General features: G+C 42.6%; 1 protein-coding gene and 1 long non-coding RNA gene across 2 annotated transcripts; both read right to left on the bottom strand.

Moving 5' to 3' along the window:
* On the bottom strand, window positions 1-19,899 carry DAD1 (defender against cell death 1). The gene is made up of 3 exons (XM_082452572.1): window positions 19,601-19,899; window positions 10,508-10,682; window positions 1-242 (listed from the first exon to the last, which is right to left on the bottom strand). The coding sequence occupies exons 1-2, from the start codon at window positions 19,809-19,811 to the stop codon at window positions 10,552-10,554; spliced, it is 342 nt and encodes a 113-aa protein (XP_082308698.1). The 5' UTR covers window positions 19,812-19,899; the 3' UTR covers window positions 1-242; window positions 10,508-10,551.
* Window positions 12,288-19,594, bottom strand: LOC309656310. Its single transcript, XR_014261287.1, has 2 exons — window positions 12,813-19,594; window positions 12,288-12,782 (listed from the first exon to the last, which is right to left on the bottom strand). It is a non-coding gene; the product is annotated as an uncharacterized lncRNA (long non-coding RNA).
* Window positions 19,900-25,072: the final 5,173 nt, after the last annotated feature.

The following is a 25,072-nucleotide window of genomic DNA, read 5'->3' as shown; positions in this document are numbered from 1 at the left end:
AAGGAGTGGCATGGAGCTTTTTAATTTGGAAGGCAAAAAGATTACACTTCATGGAAGGCAGAGGCTGTGCTAATAAATGCTCATTACAAAGTTGTTCTGACACGGAAGCCTGGGAACTCTCTGGGCTCTCCAACCGCAACCCAAATCAGTCGGTAGTAAGCATAAATCTGAAGAAAATCCGTGTGTCCAACAAACTGCCATCTCAAGAGCTCTTCTTATCCAGGGGAAATCAAAAAGTGAACCTTTAAGAAAGAAGCAGAAAGGTAAGAAGAGATACTCAAGGTTTCTAAAAATGTTTTGTGATATGCTACAGACAGGGTCTCGAATTCTTCGATCTAAATTCTAAACCCGTAAAGACAAAGGCAGTTACGGGGTTCCCAAATTCTGGACAGCATTTAAGCCAGGTTAGAACAACCAGAATAAAGCAAATTTTTGCACTGAACATTTTATAGAGGTATCCATAAAAATTAATGCTCAAATCTGAATTCCAAGCACACGAAGGCATAACTCACTCGGAACTGTAGCCGTGGGTTCTGACGCCACCTCTGCAATTAATTAGCTGCACGACTTTACGTAAGTCACTCTGACCTCTCTGATCCACAAACCCTCTTTGTGGTGAGAGGATTGCAACTTAGCCTAAAGAGCTTTTCTGGATTTAGAAAGCTTACAAAGCACTAACTTCCAGTTTGGGGGGTGGGGTAGGGGGAGTGGAAGAAGGAAGAATTCGAAAGAAAGTAGAGAAAGATTCCCAATCTCAGATTTAACGAAGGACCAAAACAGAAGAAATCATTTTGTTTTCACTTAACAGTAAGATTATTTTTGGCAAGAAGGAGGTGGAGAGTAACCCCAAGAGAAGAGGCCACACAGCTGCCAGTCAGATGGGACTGACTGTAAGCTGTGAGGTGGAGCCCAGCCGTGCCCCGTAAACACCGACTTCCCTTCTCACACCTCTAGGAGGGCTGCCCACCTGCTGTGCTCCAACACGGTGTGGCCAGAAGGTGACCCCTTGGCCCTACGGGCCCCAATGGGCCCCAACCACAAGCAGCCCATTTTCCTGCAGTGTGCCATAAAAAGATTGTCATCTTCTATGTGCGAAGATGAGAAAGGTTGGGAAACACTATGTTTCAGAAGAGCTGGGCTACACCAGTAGGTGAAAGGGCACCACTTTATTTTGTGCATTGGTTCAGGTGACCTGGAGGTTCTAGCATCAGGGTTTAGAGGAAAGATCTTCGACTTCTAGCCAGATTGTTTTTATTCCACTAACAATGAAAGAGAAATGCTACATAATTGCAGAACATTCCTGCATCAGTGGAATTATGAGAAATATGTAAAACAAAGAGCAAAAACAGGGAGCAAAAGTGATCACAGTGCCAAATAAGAACAAACAGACCTATTAAAACTAACCCATTCACTCCATCAAATGTCTTAAAGCAAACTCTCTGACAACAGACTATGAACTAATACGACACATCAGTTCTAACTGCCAAAGTGAGAGAGGAATAGAGCACAGGGCCACTTCAGTGAAGAGCCTGACACAATGAGAATTATAAAAGAAATCCTCGTTCAGTACAAAAGTCAAGTTTTGAGATCCTACGACAATAAAACATCTTAATTTAAGACACTGGGATTGGTCCAACTAAAAGGCAAAAAATGACTCATGAGAGTAAATCTCTTTGACAATGGTTTTCAGAAAATCCCTATTTACATAGATCTGCTCCTTTCTTTTAAGGCAAAAATATATCTACCAGACAGTACTCTAAAAGCAGAGGTTCTAGGAGTCTTTGAAATATCAGCTCAACAAAATTGGACTATTCACCAGCTCAGAAGAATGATTTCAACTGTTAACCAGGGGATAAAGGTTTCAGGAAACTGACAAATAAAATTTCCTCCCCTGATATCAAGACATGCAAAGTGGAAGACACCTACTGAGAAGAGTTAGCATGACTTCTTCAGTCTATTCACCAAGCAGGAAAGACAGCACCATTCGATCAGCCTGTTCTCATCATCTTAAGAGAAAGCAAGGCACAACACAAAGAACTGTTAAAAAGAATTACTCTCTGTAGAGACATAAAAGATGATGCCAGACAGGGTCATTTCTGTTTGGAATCTGCTTTCCCAGCACCATCTCTATTCAGACACCAGCACTGAGCAGATATGCTCAAATACTGATTTTCTTTCAAATCCATCTCATCCTAGATCCTGGTCACTCAATTAAAACTGAAATTAGAGAAAATGTGAATCAAAGACCATTCTGCAGAAACTCTAGGTTCAGAGCTCAATGTGAATCACTACAATTTCAGAAGGCATGGATCTGAAAATGAAAGGAGCTGTAGAGATCAGCTCGTCCAATCCTCTCAATCTTACAGATGAGGAAACCATCACCTGAGAGTTTGACAGATTTGTCCAGAGCTGTGCTGTCCAACACCACAGCCACTAGCCACAGGTGACTATTTAAGTTGAGTTAAAATTAAATAAAATGAAAAATTCAGTGCCTCACTTAGCCACATTTCAAATGTTCAATAACTACATGTGGCTAGTAGCTACCATATTTGGCAGTGCAGACTTAGATTTGCACAATGCAAAGTTCTACTGTACAGCGCCGGCCCAGGGTCACCCTCTCTGGATAAAGTCAGGTCTCCTGATCTGCATTCTCCTCCACTTCTTCCAGATCATACTAAAGATGACCAACTTTGCAGAAACATTTTAGATAGCCTGTCTTCATCCTTTCTTATCAACCTCTCCTAAGTGTTTCCCATTTAAAAAAGAGAAGCGGGCTTCCCTGGTGGCGCAATGGTTGAGAATCTGCCTGCCAATGCAGGGGACACGGGTTCAAGCCCTGGTCTGGGAAGATCCCACATGCCGCGGAGCAACTGGGCCCGTGAGCCACAACTACTGAGCCTGCGCGTCTGGAGCCTGTGCTCCGCAACAAGAGAGGCCGCGATAGTGAGAGGCCCGCGCACCGCGATGAAGAGTGGCCCCCGCTCGCCACAACTAGAGAAAGCCCTCACACAGAAACGAAGACCCAACACAGCCATAAATGAATAAAATTAAAAAAAAAAAAAAAAAAAAGAACCGTGTGCTCTGACATATCTCAAAATGGTTCCTTTAAAAAAAAAAAAAAAAAAGAGAAGCAAGCTTAACAATGTTAATGGAAACCTTCTAACAAAATGTGTATATTCACCATCCAAAAGTCTTTGAACATAATAGAGAGGAAAGAATATAAAAGTGTGAAGTCAAAGTATCTGTTACCGAGTTCCCACTCAGTCACTTATTAGTTCCAGGCCCTGGACAAGTCAACTTAAAGTTCACCAAGGTTTAATTACCTCATGTACAGAACGGGAACACTGCTATTTGTCTACCTCCATCACAGGGTGGGCCGTGAGGATGACGTGGGTTGATGTGTGTAAAAGTGTATGTGGGGACTTCCCTGGTGGCACAGTGGTTAAGAATCCGCCTGCCAATGCAGGGGACAAGGGTTCTAGCCCTGGTCCGGGAAGATCCCACATGCCGCCGAGCAACTAAGCACATGCGCCACAACTACCGAGCCTGCGCTCTAGAGCCTGTGAGCCACAACTACTGGAGCCCACGCACCGCAACAAAGAGTAGCCCCCGCTCGCCACAACTAGAGAAAGCGCGTGCACAGCAACGAAAACCCAACGCAGCCAAAAGTAAATAAATAAATAAATAAATAAATTTTTTTTTTTTAAAGTGCATGTGGAGTGTGAGTCCTGCAAGCCTGGTTATGTGACAACTGTAAAACATTTGATAAATGTTGTCTAATTTTGTAAAAGGCCTTATACAAACACCATGCATTTTGTTACAGACAATCGCACTTCTGATGGATGATGAAAACCTGGTAATATGGATAAAGAGCAACAACTGAAGGTAAAAAGCAAGAAGAAAAATAAAAAGCAAAGCTCAACTGAGGATCCGCACAAACAGCGTGATCCTCCTCAAGCACAACGGGACTGTCGCGCATACTATGAACCAGAGGCCGCAACAGCTGCAGGGGACCCTGATGCCCATCCCGGCCAGTCCCCTCCCTGTGCACATAGGGAACTGAGGGCTCAACGACAAGCTTATTTCTCCATTCGACTAGTTACCAACACAGCAAAGTCTACAACGCAGGTCTTCCGACTTCTAGCCTCACGCTCGTGCCCCACTCCACCGTCCCTCGTGTGAACTGTTCCCTTGGCATCTTTCTTCCCCGGCACTTTCCTCGTGTCTTAGCATCCGCATCACCAATGATACAGCTATTTTATACAGCATTTTGCTGCAGCTGAAAATGATTTACTCATTCATACACTCATTCGACAAACATGCATTGTGACCGTTAGCCCTGTGCTAAGCTCTGAGGTCCACACCCTGTGGGAATTTAACAGTCCAGTGGGAGAGACAGGAAAATGAATGGTTTCATAACCATGTGGTAAGTGCAGCGTTAGGGGCATGCACAGTGGACCGTGAGGGCCCCAAGAAGAGGGTCTTATGCAACCTGGGGGCAGGATGACTTGCAGTCGGAATCATCTGTGCTGCAAGGCTAGAGAAACTAAGGCAGGGAATGAACTTCATAAATAGAAATCTATGGGAATTCCCTGGCAGTCCAGTGGTTAGCACTCAGCACTTTCACTGCCGGGCCCCGGGTTCCATCCCTGGTCAGGGAACTAGGAACCTGCAAAACGCAAAGCTTGGCCAAATTAAAAAAAAAATACACAAATCTACTTGAAATTCTCTTTTTTTCTTTTTCTCTTTTTTTTTTGGTAGTTTTAAATGAACCAAATACCAAATACAGCACAATCACCAATTCAAGAATCATCAATTATTTGGGTTTTTTGTAAATAAAATAAGCAGATTCAAGGTTTTAAGAATAAGTAAAGAATCTCACCCTCCAACCAGGAAAAAAAATGGGGTTGAGAAAAGATTATGCTAACTCAAAATACTTTCTACAAATTTAGAGTAGTTCCCTTTTTGAGAACTTATCTGGTGGCTAAACTTAATTCAATATAAGGTGAAATGTCACACAGAAAATAAAATGGAAACTAACCCCCCCACCCAAAAAAATTAAAGATGACTGCCAGCAGGAGGTCATGCTGAGAGCAAAAACAGGTCTACAAGAAACCGGAAACGGAGCTCTCGAACTGACAGATCAGAAAAGGAAATAAAAGGTCAACCTCTGGGTCACCGTGCACTTGGTCTTCCCTAGGTGACAAAGGTTGCATGCCCTTTTGTGCCTGACTGACACCGCCCACCTCTGGCCAGAATGTAAAGCAAGCCCCACCCAACACCTAGGCCCGCTTGGACCTCTACTGCCCTCCTGTGACTGGAAGAAACTAGGTTTTATCACAAAGGTATCTGTGGTTTCTTCCCCCAAACTCAGCTTCTCTTGGGCTTTGTAGTACCTTCTCTCAGCAATGAAATGTACAAGCCACTGGGTGGCAGTAGCGCCTAAGAAATAACATTTAGATTCCCTTCCAGAGGTACTTTCTAGATTACTACAGTACTTTCCTGATGAATTCAAAAAGCCTACGGCGACTGCTTGTTTGTAAATAGTACTGTTTGTCAGTTATGTTCTGCCCAGCCCTGTAGCGCCCTCGCTCCAGCCGGGATTAAACACTACGAATTTTTAAAGATCTGTGGGAGAACAGCCTCCACCATAAAAACAAAGCAACACTAACAAGGTTTCGGCACAACCTGGTGGCAAACAATCGCCCTCAGGCTGAGCATATGTCCAAGCTCAGGTCTGTCCCCTTGTCGAAGCCCTGTTCACTTCTCCCTCTGATCCCAGAGGGATCAGTCATCAGGAACTTTCCTTCCCAAGCTGTGACCCAATGTAGCTAAGTCCCTCTTTTCTTCATTTCCCTTCAGAACACCTGAGATAGGCTGACATTTTCTGAAAAGAATTTCACAAGGAGACGTGGAAAAACAAAACAGGAAATATTTACAGATAGTATGTAAATCTTTAAATATTCAAACCTACTGAACTTCTATATAATGCATTCATTCAAAATAGATTACTGCCACCTAAGTGCCAAACACTGATCATCACTTTAGGTGTGCATGGATTCTCCCAACTCAGAAGCTCACTAGGAGAGTTGTTCATTTTTGCATTTTCATTTTTTTTTTTTAATAAATTGATTTATTTATTTTCGTTTTGGCTGCGTTAGGTCTTCGCTGCGCACAGGCTTTCTTTAATTGCGGCGAGCGGGGGCTACTCTTCGTTGCAGTGCGTGGGCTTCTCGTTGCGGTGGCTTCTCTTGTTGCAGAGCACCAGCTCTAGGCGCAAGGGCTTCAGTAGTAGTGGCACGCAGGCTCAGTAGCTGTGGCTCACGGGCTCTAGAGCGCAGGCTCAGTAGCTGTGGCGCACGGGCTTAGTTGCTCCATGGGCATGTGGGATCTTCCTGAACCAGGGCTCGAACCCGTGTCCCCTGCCTTGGCAGGCAGATTCTTAACCACTGCGCCACCAGGGAAGCCCTGCATTTTCATTTTTTTTTTTGTATTTTATTTTATTGTTTTTACACAGCAGGTTCTTATTAGTTATCTATTTGCATTTTCATTTTTATGATAATCTAAAAAACATTATGAGTCTATTCTTTTCTCTTTTTTTATTATTTTATTTATTTATTATTTTTGGCTATGTTGGGTCTTCGTTGCTGCAAACGAGCTTTCTCTAGTTGCGGCGAGCAGGGGGCTACTCTTCGTTGCAGTGCACGGGCTTCTCATTGTGGTGGCTTCTCTTGTTGTGGAACACGGGCTCTAGGCGTGTGGGCTTCAGTAGTTGTGGTGCACAGGCTTCAGTAGTTGTGGCTCGCAGGCTGTAGAGTGCAGGCTCAGTAGTTGTGGTGCACGGGCTTAGTTGCTCCGCGGCATATGGGATCTTCCCGGACCAGGGCTCAAACCAGTGTCCCCTGCATTGGCAGGCAGACTCTTAACCACTGCACCACCAGGAAAGCCCCTAGGACTCTATTCTTGACCACTGGAATAGCCACTTATACCAGTGCTGCCAACTGAACAGCTAACTTTTACCACAGGTTTCTCACACTGCCATCTCTGGACATGTTTTCAGGAGGCCACAAAAGTCTGAAGTTTGGAAAAGGCTGTGTTAACAGATGTAGGTTTTACAATAGTCCTAGCTGAACAAAAGTGCCATGAAGACGGTCAAGTCTTACAGCAGAGGGAAGGAATGGGGACTGGAGGGATTCAAAGGAACTTCAGCTCAATCTACAACGCTTCATCTGTTCAAAACCTGTTCACTCCAGGTGGTGGACACACAGCGGTGTTTGTTATATTCTTCTCTGTACTTTTCTGTATTTTTTAAATTGTCATAGAAGCAAAGAAAGTAAGTATTAAAGGAAAGGACGGTGATAAAAATAACTGTGGTAACTTTTTTTTTTTTTTTTGATGTGGACCATTTTTAAAGTCTTTACCGAATTTGTTACAATATTGTTTCTGTTTTACGTTTTGGTTCTTTGGCTGCGAGGCATGTGGGATCCTAGATCCCTGACCAGGGATCGAACCAGCACCCCCTGCATTGGAAGGCAAAGTCCTAACCACTGGACTGTCAGGGAAGTCCCTGTGGTAACTTTTTAAACACATTTCTTTAACTCTGCAATTGTCAAATACTTTATAATAAGCAACTTTAAGCAAAAATAGATATTAAAAAAATTTTTTGACATCAGACTGGATTACTAGATTTAAAAGATTTCCAGCAAGGTTCTTTGAACCTCAGTTTCGCATCTGTAAGTGGAATTACCAAGCCTGTCCCCATAAGGTTGTTTTGAAAATAAAATAAGACTTAAAAGCCTGGCCCAAGCGAGCACTCACTATCTGTTAACTTCCTTACTTCTCCTGGAATAAATTTCTTTAACTCAGTGCCATTTTCTTTTGATATGCTTTTTCACAGAAGCTGCTCGTTTTAAATGTCACTCCCAAATTCACACAAGAGCAGTAAGCTATAGATGTTTATTCTTTTTATACCCAACTCTCAACATACTTGTCAAATATGGAGAATATTCAATCTGTTTTGTTCTACCTTCTGAGTTGATATAAATATTGAAAACTCACCCGAAAACCATTTTAAAAGTGTTTTAGCACACTGCACATAGAACTGAGTTAGAAGCACAGAAAAAGGGCAAATAAATGTATATTTGAAAATTGAGGGCAGGACAGTACAGTATATGTCAAACTGTGATCATTTCACAAATGATCTCTGTGAAAAACCCCCTGGGGAGTCCCCCACAGAAGGATTTCACTACGAATATACTCTCTATAGAATGATTTAACACTGCAATCTGGGATTGGAAGATTGTGCTATACCTTGGGCCCATAATTCCCAGCTGAACAGGTGGCCCTAGATCGTTGATAGGGTCTGCAGTATGCAGTTTCTGCTGAGCCTGCTTTTTTGTCTCTGTTTTTGTCATGATTTTGAAATACTAGCCTCTCTGCTGCAGAGTCCTCCTCCAATCACGACAGCCCTAGGAAATTATTTTTCATGATTTGGTATCTCCCTGATCCTACAGAACAAACATCCTTGAACTGTTTGCTCTGTCCCCTTGTTAAAGCATACAATATGACTCATCTAGAAAAAGTAACTAGAAATCTAGAGTAGGGCAATCAGAAGACTTATGACCTTTCCAGCAAGGTTACTATCAGAGCCCAGGGGTTACTCAGGATGTTCGCAGGTCAGTGCTGCTGGGTGAATTTTCTAGCTGTACTCAAGAAGCTGTCATTGGTCAGGCACCCTGTCTGCGGCCTCTGCTCTCAGGTGGCACGGCGGCCCTGTTCTCTGGACTGCCACAGCACTTTGTTCAGGTCTTTAGTGAGGCTCTAACTGCTGTGTTTACATGCCCTTCTCCCCTTCTAGACTGTTCACTGCTTGAAGGCAGCCACATTTTACTTTTCATTGTGTTCCCAGGATCAAGGCATTGACTAGCACATGGGGGAACAACTCAAGTCCTGATTGGGTCTCCAAAAAGTTCAACTGTATTAAGATAGTAGAAAGAAGTGGTTCACAACCTCTTTCACTGATATAAACCACCTCTGTCAACTTACCACTGCCAAAAATGAAACCTTACCTGAACTAACAGTACTGTTTCTGAGACAATATCTATGGAAAGGATTTATGCAATATATTAAGTAACTGATTGTTTCATGCTAGAAACTGAAGTAAAGTCCTTGTCACATTATTGCATTCACTTTGTCCATGGCTGCTCTACCTCTTGTGTTAGATTTCTGATTAGTACAAAAATGATAGCTTTCCAAGTTGTGATCGAAAGAGGTTGGTCCTGGGATATCCTTCCCCCAAAGAGGGTAAGTTTCCTAAGGTTCTCGTTTCTCTACCCCAGTAATAGCAACATTTAATTTTGTAGGAGAAAGGCAAAGAATAGAGCGCATTCATTCATCAGTGAGCAACACGGGATACTGAAAGAGCACTAGGCCAAGAGCACCACTGGACTAAGGCGCTACGCTGCTTCCACTTAGCTATGTGGCCAGGGAAGGCCAGTGGATTGTTCTGGACCTCTGTTTTCTCATATATAACATAAGTTTTAAGATAGAGTCAAGGGACTTCCCTGGCGGTCCAGTGGGTAAGACTCCGCACTTCCAAGGCAAGGGACATGGGTTCCATCCTTGGTCAGGGAACTAGGATCCCGCATGCCGTGCAGAGTGGCCAAAAAAAAAAAAAATTATATATATATATATATATATATATATATACACATACACAGAGAGAGAGAGAGAGAGAGTCAAGTACTTCTCAGAGCTTTTAGGACTCTGCTTAGGAGGGAAGGATGGAGGGGAGAGCATACCACACATGGAGAGCCCAAGCAAAGAGGGCTTTTCAACTTCTGTCAATCAGAACAACTCGGCTCCACTGCTGAGATTCTATATGAGTTTACTTAAAAAAAAAAAAAAAAAAAGAGCTCTATTGCTAAAAAAAGAAAACTGGCAAATGACCAAATGGCATCTCATCCTATATGTTAAAGTGTTCTCCCAAGCTAATCCAATTTTCCCATTAATTTTTAATTTAGCACATATATAAGCAAGCAGCCACTGTCATTCATTCAGCATATGCTGGATGTCTATCAGGTGTAAGCACTATACTAGGTACTATGGGGACAATGGCCTGGCATTTGAAGTCATCTGAGATCAAAATCAGAAAAAAAATTATAGAGCAAATCTAAAAGCAAAACTTACAATTTATGTCTCTTCCAAGATCTCAGAGTTATTTTCATGGAGTTATTGGTACAGAAATTGATGTATTAGCTACAAGCAAACTCTCATTTTCTGTTACCTTAATGATTTGCAGAACAGTGAGAAGAGAAGGCAACGACCAAGAGCAGCAGCACTGATGAATCATGATGATATTAACACATACTCTGCAGACCAATATGGAAAATTCTGCAACCGTCTTATCAACAATATGGGAACTCTGACAACCATGATCAAAACCAGCCCCTCCGATTTCTGTTTCTAAAACCAACACTATGTGACAAGCACTAAGATCATCACTTACATTCTTCTAGTCTCCTACGCCTCAATTAAGTAAATAGGAATGATTCAGCCAACGAAGTTCATGACAACAAGGTGCAGGATGGTGCTGGCAAAGAGAAAATCAGCAAAGGCTCGCTCCGGGGAGATGCCTTGGAAATCCGCTTTGTTTTGTGGGTTGATCTGTATTCTCAGACAAACTGTACAAGAAGAAAAACACAAAAGTGATTATCAACGAGTATGAAACAAGTATGACTAATGGACACACACATACCCTCTGATCCAACAATTCTGTTCCAGCAGAAATGACACATAAGTCCATCAAAAGGCACGTACAGGAATGATACCCATGATGGCCCCCAACTGGAAGCAATCTAATGTCCATCAACAGTAAAATGGGGAGAATTCCCTGGCGGTCCAGTGGTTAGGACTCGGCGCTTTCACTGACAGGGGCCCGGGTTCAATCCCTAGTTGGGGAACTGAGATCCCACAAGCCAAAAAAAAAAAAAAAAAAAACAGTAAAATGGGTAAATTATGGCATATGCATACAATAGAATACCATACAGCAATGAAAAAGAACTTCACAACATGGATGAATTCTGCAAATATGATGAGCAACATAACCCAGATGCCAAAAAATACATGCTTTATGATTCTACTTATATAAAGCTTAAAATTGGCCAAAATCAATCTACAGTAATACAAATCAGGACAGTGGTTTTTACCGTTCACAGGAGATGACTTGGAAGGCAGGAGGAGAGGCCTCTAGGGTACTGATAATGTTCTATATCCTAATCTGGTGATGGCTAAAAGGGTGAATTTAAAATTTCATCAAGTTGTACACAAATTTTATGCTGTTAATTGTTTAAGGGAACAATACGACTTCTCAGAGTTAGGCTAGAAACCAAAGGCTTACTTAGAAAAAAAAAATATTGATATAAAACCAAAATATCTTTAGAACTCTCTTATCTCCTGAATTAAGTTTATAATTATACCTAGATGAAGACGTAGTTGAGGCAGTAACAAAGGGGCTAGGCTGAATGACCAAAAGTTATAAAATTGTGAATTATTTCCAACAGAATGTGTACATTAGACAGCAGAGATGCTTATCCATGAGGACCTCACAATAGTAGATAATCTTTGATCTCAAAGTTCTAGCAGCTGCTTGTCTCAAAAAAGGCAAGAGATCTAAGTTACATGACGCTGACAGAGAACTCTCCACTGCCACACCCTGTACCCCTGAAGATTCCAACCTGATACCATAGCCACAGTCACCATTTGACATGAAAAGCAAGCTCTAGGAATACACTTTTCCAAAATATCTTTATACCTGTGACAAATGATTACACTACTTAACCCAAATTTGCTTCAGGCTAGCATCCATTCCATCACTAACCAAGAAAAGGCAACAGACTGAGATCTAACCCAAAGGTCAGAAACTACCAGACTGGGCTTCCCTGGTGGCACAGTGGTTAAGAATCCACCTCCCAATGCAGGGGACATGGGTTCGAGCCCCGGTCTGGGAAGATCCCACATGCCGCGGAGCAACTAAGCTTGTGCACCACAACTACTGAGCCTGTGCTCTAGAGCCCGCGAGCCACAACTACTGAGGCCGCATGCTACAACTACCGAAGCCCGTGCGCCTAGAGCCCGTGCTCTGCAACAAGAGAAGCCACTGCAATGAGAAGCCCGCGCACCACAATGAAGAGTAGCCCCCGCTCACCACAACTAGAGAAAGCCCGCATGCAACAACGAAAAACCAATGCTGCCAAAAATAAATAAATAAATAATAAACAAATTTAAAAAAAAAAACTACCAGACTACTTCTTCAGAGTCCATCACCATGGCAACAGAGTCTTCATTATGCTTAAACATGCAAACAGTGTGGAAAAACCCCGGATCTTTTCAGTCACCTGAACCCTTCAAAATATGAAGGACACTGACTGAAGCAAGGGCGACCAATTAAAATCCTACTGTGGTGAGTATAGCTTGGTTCACCCATTTGGGAGAGCAATTGGCAACATCTATTATATTTTAAATGTCTTTTGAGTAAAGAATTTATCTTAGAGAACAAAGGCATTCTAACAGCATGTTCGTAAAGTTGAAAAAAAAAAGTGAAAACAGTCCAAATGACATCAAGGGGATTACTTAAATAAATTACACTACAGACATGCAATAAAATCCCATGCAATTATTCAAAAGAATGAGATTAATTTGCTATACATTGACAGTAAAGATGTCTAAGATATATTAAGTGAAAAAAAGCCAAAAATATTACTCCCTTTCAGATTTCTCTTAAACTGCATATATATATATACATACACACACACACACACACACACACACACACACACACACACAAAAATAACTATTTTCTCATTTATTTTAGTTGGAATCTAGGAAAAAATCTGGAGAAAGAGATACCAAACACGATTAACAGCGGCTATTGGGGTGGAAGATGGGAGTAGAGTAGTGCTTTGAGAAATATGAGGGGACAAAAGGAAAGAGAAGCTCCGCATGAAGGTAGACAAAGAAATGAATTGATGTGTTATTATTATCATAATCATAGTAACCCAAGTTACTTCAATGACAACATAAGAATCAGAATCGCACGGAGATGCAAAGGACCCTGAAGGTCCTGAAGACCAACACCCCATCTAATGCACAAAATACCCAAGAGGTGGCGGATATGGGCATGCCAGGGGAGGCTGCATGAATCAGCTAGGAATAGTTCCAAAGTATACTCACCATATCCAGAATCTGATAAGTCATCTCCAGGTGCAGAATTACAAACCATCCAGAGACTGTGTTACTGACAGAGGCAGCAAATCCCTCAGATGCAGGGATATGCCGCCTCTATCAGTAACACAGGCTCTGGACGGTTTGTAATTCTCAAAAAGGCAAAGAACACCTGTTCAAAAAGCTCCTCCACAAAAGATCCTTCAGTCCTTCCTGAGCACTTCCAAAGACGGAAATGTACGACCTCCTAAGGCAGCTTGCTCCATTTTAGCAGTTCTAATTTATCTCCTTAAATATTCACTTAGTCAGCAAAATATTTACTGAGCATCTACTATGCGCCATGCACTGTCCCAGGTGCTAGGACTATGACACAGAACAAGACAGACAAGAGTCTGGCTCCCAGGGAACTTACACCCTAATGGAGAGAAACATAATAAATGAGAAAACAACTAAACGAGGAAATATGAGGTAGTGATATGCGCTATGAAGAAAAGCAAGGTAATAAAAGAGTGACTGGGAAGCTATTTCTTATTTGGGGGTCACAGAAGGCTTCTCTAAGAAGGTGCTAGTTAAGACCAAAATTTGAAAGACAGGAGCCAACCATGCAAAGATCTAGGGGCAGAGCATTCCAGATAGCAAGAACAATCTTGGTCAGACTGACCAGACTGTAGGGAACAAGGGCAAGAGGGAGACAAGGGCCAAATCAGTGGGGCTTTGTAAGCTTCAGTAAAGAGTCTGGATGTAGTTCTAAGTACAATGGAGCAATATTCCAAAGTTTTGAGCAGATGAGTAAAATAATCTGATCTAAAATTTTTAAGGATGGTAGAACTGCAATGCGGAGAATGGTTTGCAAAGTTCAAGAAGCCAAAGAGTCATGCAGGAGCCAAAGAGCTCAGGTAATGGTAGTCAAAAGGGACAGAAGTCAAGAAATACAGGCTGTATTTTGGAGAAGACAGGGCTTGCTGATGTAATGGATGTGGGAGATAAGAAGAGAAATCAAGGAATCAAGAAAACCTTCTAGGGAATTCCCTGGCAGTCCAGTGGTTAGGACTCTGAGCTTTCACTACCAAGGGCCCGGGTTCAATTCAATCCCTGGTCGGGGAACTAGGACCCCACGGGCCGAGCAGCCAAAAAAAAAAAAAAAAAACCTTCTAAATTTGTGGCTTCAACAACTTAACCAAAGCTGACACCATGTACTGACCAGCGAAGAGGCAGATGGCTAGGCAGGAAGGTTCAATCTGAAGTTGTGTGTTAGACATCAAGTGAAGATGTCAAGTAGGCAACTGGACTTACTAATTTGGAATTCAGGGAACAGGTCAAAACTGAAAATATAAATGTGGTAGTTGTAGTTATATAGACATTATTTAAATTCACCTATGGGAAAGAAATACAGAGGTCTAGAACCATGCCCTCAGACCAAGAAGCACCTAGCACAAACAGTAGGAAGGAAAAACCAGTGAGGTGAGAAGGAACAAGCAGGAGAGTGTAGTGCTGCAAAAGCTTTGAGCAGAAGGTACTTCACTCACTCAGAAGGAAGCAGCCAACTATGTTAAGTGCTAAATGTTGCTGAGCATTCAGGCAAGGTGAGGTACATGGCCATTAGATCTGGCAAGATGGCAAGAGCAGTTTCACTGTAGTGGTGGGGACAGACCACCACCAAGAGTAGGTTAAGGAATGAATGGACGGTGAGAAAGCAGAAACAGCAACTAGACAACTATCCTTTCAAGGAACTCTGTGATGATGGAGCAGAAAGACATGTAATAGTAGCTGAAGGGGTATCTGAAGTCAAATTAATTTTTTTCATTGGATGCTATTAGAGCATGTATGTATGATGGGAATGAATGATGCAGAATGGAGGGATGATTACAGAAGCTGAGTCCCTGAGTGAGCAAGAGAAGACTGGATCCTCTGCACAAGTGAAGAAGCTGACCTCTGACAGGAAAGGGATATATCATCCACCATTACAGGAAATAAGTCAAAGAGTAGGGGGTCCACGTGCAGGTGGGCTGCTATGATTCCTTGGTAGGAAGATGAAAGGATTTCTTTTTTAGCAAAAAAAAAATAAAGCAAGATCATCAACTGAGAATAAAGGAAAAGAGAAAATATAGATGAAAGTGAAGAGAGAAAATATGAAGCATATTTTGGAAAAGCAAACATATCAGGGAAGTATTATAGGACCACTGGGCAGGGGTGAGTGCCTACTTGTGTTCCTATTCTCACCAATACTTCTCCATCACAGCACTATATCCAGGTTTACTTGCCTGCATCTCCCACTAGATTATAAACTCTGTGGGAGTAGAGATCATGTCTGCGTGTTCCACAGTTAAATCCTCAGTACCCTGGCAGGGAACCTGGCACATAATTGCTCAATATTCCTTAACTTATTATAGGCATGCTCACAATTTAACATACAGTGCTAAGCACTGAGGATGCAGAGATGAAAAGAGCACTACAGCACTACAGTGTAGTGAAACAGGAATACAGGAGAAAGACCTAAATCTGAAGAGCCAGGGAAGGGTTCAAACGGAAGCAGCACTTGAGCTGAGATGGCTGAGAAGTAAAGGCATTTTCTGGGCAGTCAAACAAAGGTAAAATAGCTTAAGACATCTCGGCATGTTCAGGGAATAACAAGTAACTCAATAATGCTGGAATATAAAGTACAGAGGAGGCGGAGACGAGATGAAGCTGGAGATGTGGCCGGGACCAGATTATCAAAGACCCTCTATGCCATTAAAATTTTTTAAAATTTCTCTTTGGGTACAGACAAATTTTATGTGGGGAGTAGCCCAATCAGAGTTGCAAGTCAAATCAAGCCTGCAAACATAGTGGAAGATGGACTGGAGGGAGAGAGATGAGAGCATGGGAGATCAATAAGGAAGATTACAGGAGTCCAGATAAGAGGTATTTGAGAGCCTGAGTGACAGAGGATGAAGAGGTAGCAAGGGATACGAAAGAGGTTTAGCAACAGGACTGTCAGGCATGAGGCTGGCAAACTTCAAATCTCCTGGACAACAGTTATGGGCCCAGAAATCTAATAGATAATTTCCAAAGAAATGCTGGACCCCAGTCCACACAGCCCAAGATCTCCCGTGAGATAGAAAACACTCTGAATTAGGCCTCCTTGCCTTTCAGATTCAAACTGTTTTTGGATCTGTAAACTAGAGGGAACAAAACTACTTTTTTTAATCTGTAAATATTTCACATAGATTAGAAAACAGAGACCAAAGTTGTGAAATGACTTAAAAACGGATTTCAAGATCAAAGATTTATTTTAAGGACAGTCTTATTGTTTTCCACTCATCCCTCCAAAATAGCACTTTAAATGAGCAAAAAGAGGGATTTCAGTTAGGTAAAAAAGGAAACTAGAAGGGCTGCCAACACTGACACGCTACTCTGAAAAAGGGACAGATGTCCTCCTCTAGAGAGATCTAACCACAAGATAAACAGTCAGCTGCTGAGGATGTATGAAATCTGTCTGAAAGAAGAAAAATATTCTACCTCTGAAGTCCTTTTAAAGCCTACTATACTGTAAACTGTTGATCCAAAAAAAAAAAGACTTCTCAATGGCAATTTTCTACCTCTGTCTCCTTGAAACCATGGTTAAGTGTCCCAGTCACGAGGGAATAGAAGAAAACAGACCATTTTCATCAGGCCCAAATAACACCAGGCTTTTTAAAACATGCGATAGCATCCTATATCAGTTTAAAATGTACTAATCAATTTCCAAAGAACATATGCTACATAACACATGCAGAAGGAATGGAAGAGAACAGACTGCCAAAAAAGAAATTAAGGGAACCAGACTAAAGAACTTTTCCCTCCAATTCATCCTACACATTAACACCAATTTTAAGTCTCTCCTTTACTTAAATCTAAAACTTTTTTTTTTAATTTTTTAATCCTTAGATGCATTCCTATTACCTACAGGATAAAACTCCTTGGCCTGGCACTCAAAGCTCTAGCATCCAGCACTACCTAATCCTTCAACGTAATCGCCTACAATTCCCTTTCTCAGCCAAACTGGCCTCCTCCGTTCTCTCCCAATAGGAAACACAACTCGGGGAAGTTAGAAACCTCAGCACTATAAATAAGTACAAGCCTTCCCTTCCCAACAACCAGAACAAAGGATAAACTCCAAGTTTAAAATTTCCCATTAAAACCAGTATCCAGGGCTTCCCTGGTGGCGCAGTGGTTAAGAATCCGCCTGCCAATGCAGGCGACACAGGTTCAAGCCCTGGTCCGGGAAGATCCCACATGCCGCAGAGCAACTAAGCCCGCGCGCCACAACTACTGAGCCCGCGTGCCACAACTACTAAAGCCCACACACCTAGAGCCCATGCTCCGCAACAAGAGAAGCCACCGCAATGAGAAGCCCACGCACCACAACAAAGACCCAACACAGCCAAAAATTTTTTAAAATAACAGTATCCAGTTGAGGATCTGAGCTACCAAATGGCAGCAGTGGATTTAGTAAGGTCAAGTCTGTCTAAAGAAATGCAAACGATACCCTTCCACAGCAACTCTGAATTGTCTTGAATCCCTTCTTTTCCTGAAGCAACTTTCATTTCCCTGACCCAATTACCAATTATCCAACACCTATGGACATCAGAATCCTCCAAAAGGACCTCACTATTAAAGTGCCCTAAAAAAAAAAAAAAAAAAAAGTGCCCTTTCACTAGGCATTCTCTTCAATGACAGGCCATCAACTTCTCATTGAGGAGGAGAGTAGGGGGTCTGCCAATTCAACTTTAGCCACAACATTCTCAAAAAAAAAGACCTGGCACTGGAAAAATTATCTGCTCAAAAAAATCTTCTGACTTTTATCGCACCAATAATCTGCAACTCTAGTCCACATCCACTCTTCTGCAAACCACTCTTCCACGTAGCCCTGAGAAATCATTCTTAACCCTAGAAGCTTATGAAGCCAGGGTGACTTCAGCACAGAGAAGGCTTTTTTTTTAATCACCTTTTAGGCCCCGCCCTATTCCTACTCTTTCCAGACCTGGAAAACAAAATCAGACATTCTCAAGATTCCTTCTCCTGGGACTTCCCTGGCAGTCCAGGGGTTAAGATGCCGTGCTTCCAAGGCAGGGGCCGCGGGTTCAATCCCTGGTCAGGGAACTAAGATCCCACATGCCATGTGGTGGCCAAAGAAATAAAAAATAAATAAATAAAAAAGATTCCTTCTCCTGTCTGGCTAATAAAATTCTTAGTCTTGAACAGTATTTTACAGGAGGAAGGAGGAGTCTAGAGCAAAGAGGGTAGGGTAGTATATCTGATGATGGTAACATATAAACTCCTATAGACCAGGATGCTGCTACAGAGAACCAGGTCTTGGTCATCTAAGCCAAAATTCAAAGATGTACAGGCTAACTCTGCAACTCCAGGCCAGGCTTACTGAACTAGTCCTTAAGTCCTTAGACTTAACTTGAGAAACAAAGGAGAAGGCAGAGTATCTCTGGCATGAGTCTGAACTAGCAATTTGAATGTGTAATAAGCATTCTATAGGTTTCTAACTTTAAGCTGTAATTAAAACTCCACTGTAAATGAAGTCTCCAGACAATTCTAACGCTGTATTTTGTCTATGCCCCAATTACACTGTAAACTCGTTCAGGACAAGAAACATATACCAGGTGTATCCCCAAAGCTTTTACCATACCTTGCATGAGATTCAAAACACAATTTACAATGTGACTGTTGATGATCACACGTGGAAAAAAAAAAAAAAACATGAATTTTGGCATATTTTCCAAGTCATGCAGCAGGTGATACCATGACTGGAAAAGTTCATGTGGTAGCCACCTATAAACCGTACTGGCCAACACTCCCTGGGCCAAGCCTGGACTCAGTATACTTTCACTGAATCCCTGTTGAGCAAGAAAGGTCAGATTTTGGCAAAAATATATGGGGACAGTCAGCTCTCGTTAAATATGGCAGTCTACAAGGTATCAAATTTGCTGGGAATCAGAATAATAAAGCTAAAATAGACCTATGTGAGTGAAAACTGAGGTCAGGATAGTGAAATGACAGCTTCAGAGTTGGGTTTTCCATTTTAAAAGTTTACCAACTTCAAAGTTGTGTTAAAGCTAAGTGAAAGGTGGGAGTTTTCCATGGACCAATATGAAGTGAAGTGGACCACCAGGTTGAACAGCAACATGAAGGTGTTTCCACATTTAATCCCAGCTCCTCGGCGGCTCTTTGGTATTAGGCACGACAACCTGAATGTGCCTCAATTTCCCCATTCACAAAAAGAGGGCAATGCAGGTTCCTCTCTCAACTTCACGAGGCGGTGGTCTCATATAGAGAGACGAGTACTGTGGGAATAAAAGCACGCATCAAAGTAACACATTATAACTGATATCACTTATAGAATCATTACCCGCTAGGATAAAACTCCCCACACAGGAGATGAAGCCCGAGAGGAAAGAGTTGAAGGGGAAGGTCCCCACGAGGAGACAATAACCGAATTGCAGCGCCCCGGTCAGCAGTATATACAGGAGGTACGCGTCCAACAACTTCAGACGCTGAGGAGTGGAGCTCAAGTACTCTTCTAAGAACCGCGAGATGACCGACAACACCGACGCCGACATGACTACACGCTCGATATTCCGGCCGGCGTACCCCACACTCCTAGCGGACCAGACGACCACACCGGATATAGTGTCGGCGCATGCGCACCGCTAATAACAGCTCCGCCCTCCCCAATTTGCTACTTTGCGCAGGCGTATAGGCCGGCCAAGTCACGAAACAAGTAATGCGCAGACGCAGAATATATCTACAGAATGAGAACTACAGCCAGAGAAAGCTACTGCGCCTGCGCAACGGGTCTGTCCGTGATCTGGAGACGTGTATCTTTTTGCGCTATTTCCGCCGTCATGTTGGTGACGCCCACAGTTGCTCCAGCAACAAGATAGTGTGGGAGGAAGAGGGGAAGAGGTTTTTCAGCGGACAGCGTTCTCTTTGGTCCACCAGCGTCCTCAAAGATGAACTATTTGGATCTGCTTTAAGGCAATGTCTGGCTTTTCCCGGTTCAGTACCCGCTCGGTCCTAATTCTGTTGAGGGCGCTAACTGCAGATGCCTGTCCCAGATCATTAGAGCAAGTCAAGTTGCCCTGCAGTGAGAACCACCGCGGCCGGTCACTGAGCAGGCATCAGTTTAGACTTGGTTATTGGAGGAGAGAAGTGCGGAGCGGGGTTGGGGAGCTCGACCTCTACCCGGGCCTGAACTCGATTTGCGATCTGGTCCTTGGAGACGCTTACGAATAAGCGCGGTGGAACCTAAGCCCGCAGGTGTTCATTCATTCAGCAGACATTTATTGGGTGCCTCCTCGGGCCCACGTTTTGCTAAATTGTAGTTCGTTATGCTAGAGTGTAGGTATCCTCAGGGGGATCTGATATAGTCGTAAAAGAGCTGGTGATGGGCAGGGGCGGGGAGAAAGTCCATTAAAGTGCATAGAGTATATGATCAAGTTTAGCAGCCTCCTACTCCCAAGCTGACATCTTGAGCCCGTCGTGCTATCCCAGGATGTCAGCGCTAAAAGACCTGCAAGAGCATTGCCTGGTGCCTGGTTCAAGCCCTACCCTCTCCAATTTATTTTGCAGAGGAAACTAAAGGTTTGAGGTTTTGTATTTTAACAAGCGTGATTAACTATTTATACTTAGCGTTTTAACTTTTTTGAAAAATAAGATCCACCTTGGTTTCTGGCTTTTGCTGCCCTTTTAATTTAACATGAATCTGACCTTCCAGACCTAGTTCATCTCACTATCAGCTGCAGGTGGTACATAAACCAGGTACTTTTTCAGCTTATTAATAATTTTGAACTATCCTAGGTACTGAAGCAAAATTCCTAAAACAGCAAGTAAACGACAACCTTCCTTCATTTTCACTTCTTATTTGTGTTTAAACTGGAACCAAATCAGCATCAACAAATGTACTGATTATCAGTCATGAGCAAAACCTTGCTTAGTTCTAGAAAGAAGAGAAATAATCCACGTTCACAGAAAGATTTACAGTCTACTTAAAAAGATATATTCATGTTCACACCCACGGAGATTTGCACTGTTATGAGAACTTAAGTTCAATCTAAGCTCTCTTATGTTGCTGAGGGAAAAAAAAAAAATGTGGATAACCAGACCAGTTCCTATTTCAATATAATAAGGCAAGAAGCATCAGTTTCTCTGACAACTTGAACCTTTCTCCCTGTCTCATCAGTAAGTAGGAGGGTAGCTTCCTCACCAGTATTCAACTTCAAACTTGAAAGGCCAGGCTGATGCTTTTTAATCATTTAGGAGTGGATTGCTCAGGGGAATCAGCCAGGCTCCTTCCAGTAGTCTCTTCCTTATGTTTTGTCTGCCTTTCATCCATGTCAACTATTATCATAACATCTCCACAGGAACTCCCAAAGGGGGAAAGCAGAAGAGATGAAAAATTCACTTACTGAATGCATCGTTTTCTGAGATCTGCAAAGTCAAACATGAATATAATGACCTAAATCTTTCTGGACTACTTAAAACAGCAAGAAGAGATGGGCCACCAAGGAGGGTCCTTGGCTTCCTGCAGGAAAGAATTCAAGAGCTAGCTGAAATAGAGTGAAAGCAGATTTATTCAGGAGTTACACACTCCACAGACAGAAAGTGGGTCATCTCAGGAGATAGGCCCCAGAGTACGAGGTCGTTAGTTTTTATGGGCTGGGTAATTTCATAATCTAACAAGTGGGAGGATTATTCCAACTATTTGGGGGAAGGGGCTGAGATTTCCAGGAGCTGGACCGCTGCCCACTTTTTGGCCTTTTTTGGCCAGCCTCAGAACTGTCATGGTGCTGGTGGGTGTGTCATTTAGCACGTACATGTATTACCATGAGCTTAAAATGAGGCTCAAGGTCTACTGGAATTCGAATCTCCTCCCATCTTGGGCCTAGTTGATTCTAACCAGTATTTGTCCTATCCTCTACAGCTGTGTCATTCTTTTTTTGGGGGGGGCCAGGCCACATGGCTTGTGGGATCTTAGTTCCCTGACCAGGGATTGAACCCCGGGCCCCTTCAGTGAAAGCGTCAAGTCTTAACCACTGGACCACCAGGAAATTCCCCTGTGTGTCATTCTTTTAAAGGTTGTGTCCTGCCCCCGACCCTCCTGTCTCAATTGGGTTCATAAAATTTTCTCCTGAAAATATCTATCTGAAGGCCTGTTCTGCCAGTTTTCCCAAAGCACAGAGTGCCTCATTCCTGACCTCTGCCCTGAACTCCTTTCAGGATGTATTGAAAGTCAGCAACCACAGTGGCTAATGACTCAATCCTTTTAGAGTTGGATGGTGAGAGTGACCTTCTTTAGTTGGCAGGTTGTGGGGATTAAATGAGATAATGTTAACATTAAGCATTTAACATAGCACTTGACACAGAGTAAATGTTCAGGATATATTTGCTCTTATCAACTATCAATAACCCTGGTAATTAACTATGTCTGCTTCCCTATTTTTCTGAATAATTAGAAGTTGGCAAAGCACAGAGCCCCAATATTTTGGGCATGCAAAATATTGGGTACTGGAGGGACTTCAACCCAGATGGCTCTCAGAGGGCAAATCAAATTTATAAGTTGAAGCTGCAGTCAGAGTAGACCTTAGATGTTTTGTTACTAAAACACTGAGAAGAAAAACTGTTTCCCTCTACTCAGGTTCATTGGCCCTATAATTTAGACTGACAAAAAACAGATTAACAAGAGAAAAACAAACAATTTTCCTAACATATGCATCGCACATACACAGGGGAGCACTCAGTTACAAGTAACTCAAAAGGGTGGTTAGAACTTGGGCTTATATAATGTTAACAAGCAAGATTCAACTCAGTAAAATTTAAAGATTTTATTGGCTTTATTCAACAATTCATGAGTTGGGCAGCATCCAACCAGCACATAGAAAGGCACTCTGAGGAGCTATCTAAAATAAGAGACTTTTATAGGCAGAAGGGAGAGGGAACAATTAGATTATACTAGACAAAAAAGCAGATTGGTTACGGCAAGGTCACTTTCCTTTAGCGGATGGCAGGGGTCTATTAGGCAGATTACCTAACTAGTACTGATCAGGCAATCCCTGATTGACTGGTTTAAGATTCCATTTCTGGGAGAGCTGAAATTGTAATTAAGTTAGCATAAGTGACTCCATTTTGAGCCTGTTGTCTTGTTTTTAACAATAGCATCTTTTTTTTTTTTTTTTTTTTAATTTTTTTTTTAATTTTTAAAATTTATTTATTTTTGGCTGTGTTGGGTCTTCGTTTCTGTGCGAGGGCTTCCTCTAGTTGCCGCAAGCGGGGGCCACTCTTCATCGCGGTGCGCGGGCCTCTCACCACCGCGGCCTCTCTTGTTGCGGAGAACAGGCTCCAGACGCGCAGGCTCAGTAGTTGTGGCTCACGGGCCTAGTTGCTCCGCGGCATGTGGGATCCTCCCAGACCAGGACTCGAACCCGTGTCCCCTGCATTGGCAGGCAGACTCTCAACCACTGCGCCACCAGGGAAGCCCTTAACAATAGCATCTTAACAAAAAGAGCAATACATTTTTAGAGAAGTAACAAGACAGAGAAAAAGAACTTTGAGCTTCTAGGGCAGCAAATTGTGAGAAAGTAAATATATGAAGCATTAATGAAAAATAAGGGCTAATTAGTGACGTTTGTTATGTAGATTCCTCTGGTGCCCTGTCTGGGCTGGTAAGGATCTAGAGTTCTGTCCTTCCTGGTAGAGAGAGGAGGGGAGACATCTTTCTGTCCTGCTTTTAGGCAAATAGGAGGAGGGCAGAGAGCTGTCCTTGCATCTGCTTCTTCCCAGTTGCCTTCAGCTCAAAATAATCCTTATGCTAAGGTGGCATATTTTGGGGGTGGCATATTCTGCTACCCTTCAACACTCAACATCATAAAACAATGGGAAAGTAGAAGGGCAAGAAGGTCCCCTTATAAAGAAAGGCCATGATTTTACAATGTATCTCTCTACAGCAAGAAATGACATTCTTTATCAAAAGAAAGACAACTCCTCCAAAGAAGAGGACTCTTCTAAAGGAAACCTCTGCATGAGAGTCTGTTTTCCAATCTTTTCCCTTGTGTTTTCACTTTCTCCTTCAGATCCCTCCTTTTGCTTCTCTCTGCTATTGCACGCAACAGCTCCATCTTTTAAACTTTGGCCCTAGTGAGGCCAAAACCCCCTTTCCTTGTATGACAGTGTGATATAACCAGAAATATACATTTGTTCTTCATCTCTGTTTCCTGGCACAGAACTCCTTAAACCCTCATTATTTCCTAAGTGGTAAGAGCAATAGGAACATCTTTTGTTATAATACTTGTTTTTGTCCCCAGTTTCGGGAAATAGCTCCAGAGCAATAAAGGTAGAAGGAATGTCTTTTGTTATTCGTAACAAACCCGTTTCAACCACACTGGAGTTTATGTTAATGAAGTGACTTTTGGGAAGTCCCTAAGGATGGGGGCTAGATGCCAGGGGAATGATTGCCACATGATTCCAAGGTTGGAACTTTCAGTTCCTTCTCAAGGTCGAGGAAGGGAGAGGGGCTGGAGATTGAATTCAATCACCAATGGCCAATTATATCATCAATCATGCCTATGTAATGAAGCCTCCATTAAAAAAACGCTAACCAAAAGGGTTCCAAGAACTTATAAGTTGCTGATCACATCCAGATGCTGGGAGGGTCACACATCCCGAGAGGGAATGGAAGCTCTTTGCCTCTTCCCCAGTATCTCAACCTATGCATCTCTTCTTTAGGGCTGTTTCTTTTCTTCTCTTTTCTTTTCTTTTCTTTTCTGTATTTATTTTTGGCTGCACTGGGTCTTCATTGCTGTGCGCAGGCTTTCTCTAGTTGAGG

Source organism: Balaenoptera physalus, assembly GCF_965194825.1.
Source record: "Balaenoptera physalus genome assembly, chromosome: 2".
NCBI lineage: Eukaryota > Metazoa > Chordata > Mammalia > Artiodactyla > Balaenopteridae > Balaenoptera > Balaenoptera physalus.
The sequence above is the reverse complement of the archived record's forward strand: the minus strand, read 5'-3'. Positions and strand labels throughout refer to the sequence as shown.

Bases quoted from the DNA above. Each gene is read 5' to 3' on its own strand.
- DAD1 (XM_082452572.1), bottom strand. From the start codon at position 19,811: ATGTCGGCGTCGGTGTTGTCGGTCATCTCGCGGTTCTTAGAAGAGTAC. The intron at 10,683-19,600 runs GTAATGATTCTA...CTTCTTGTACAG, and splicing joins GGGGAGTTTTATCCTAGCGG to TTTGTCTGAGAATACAGATC.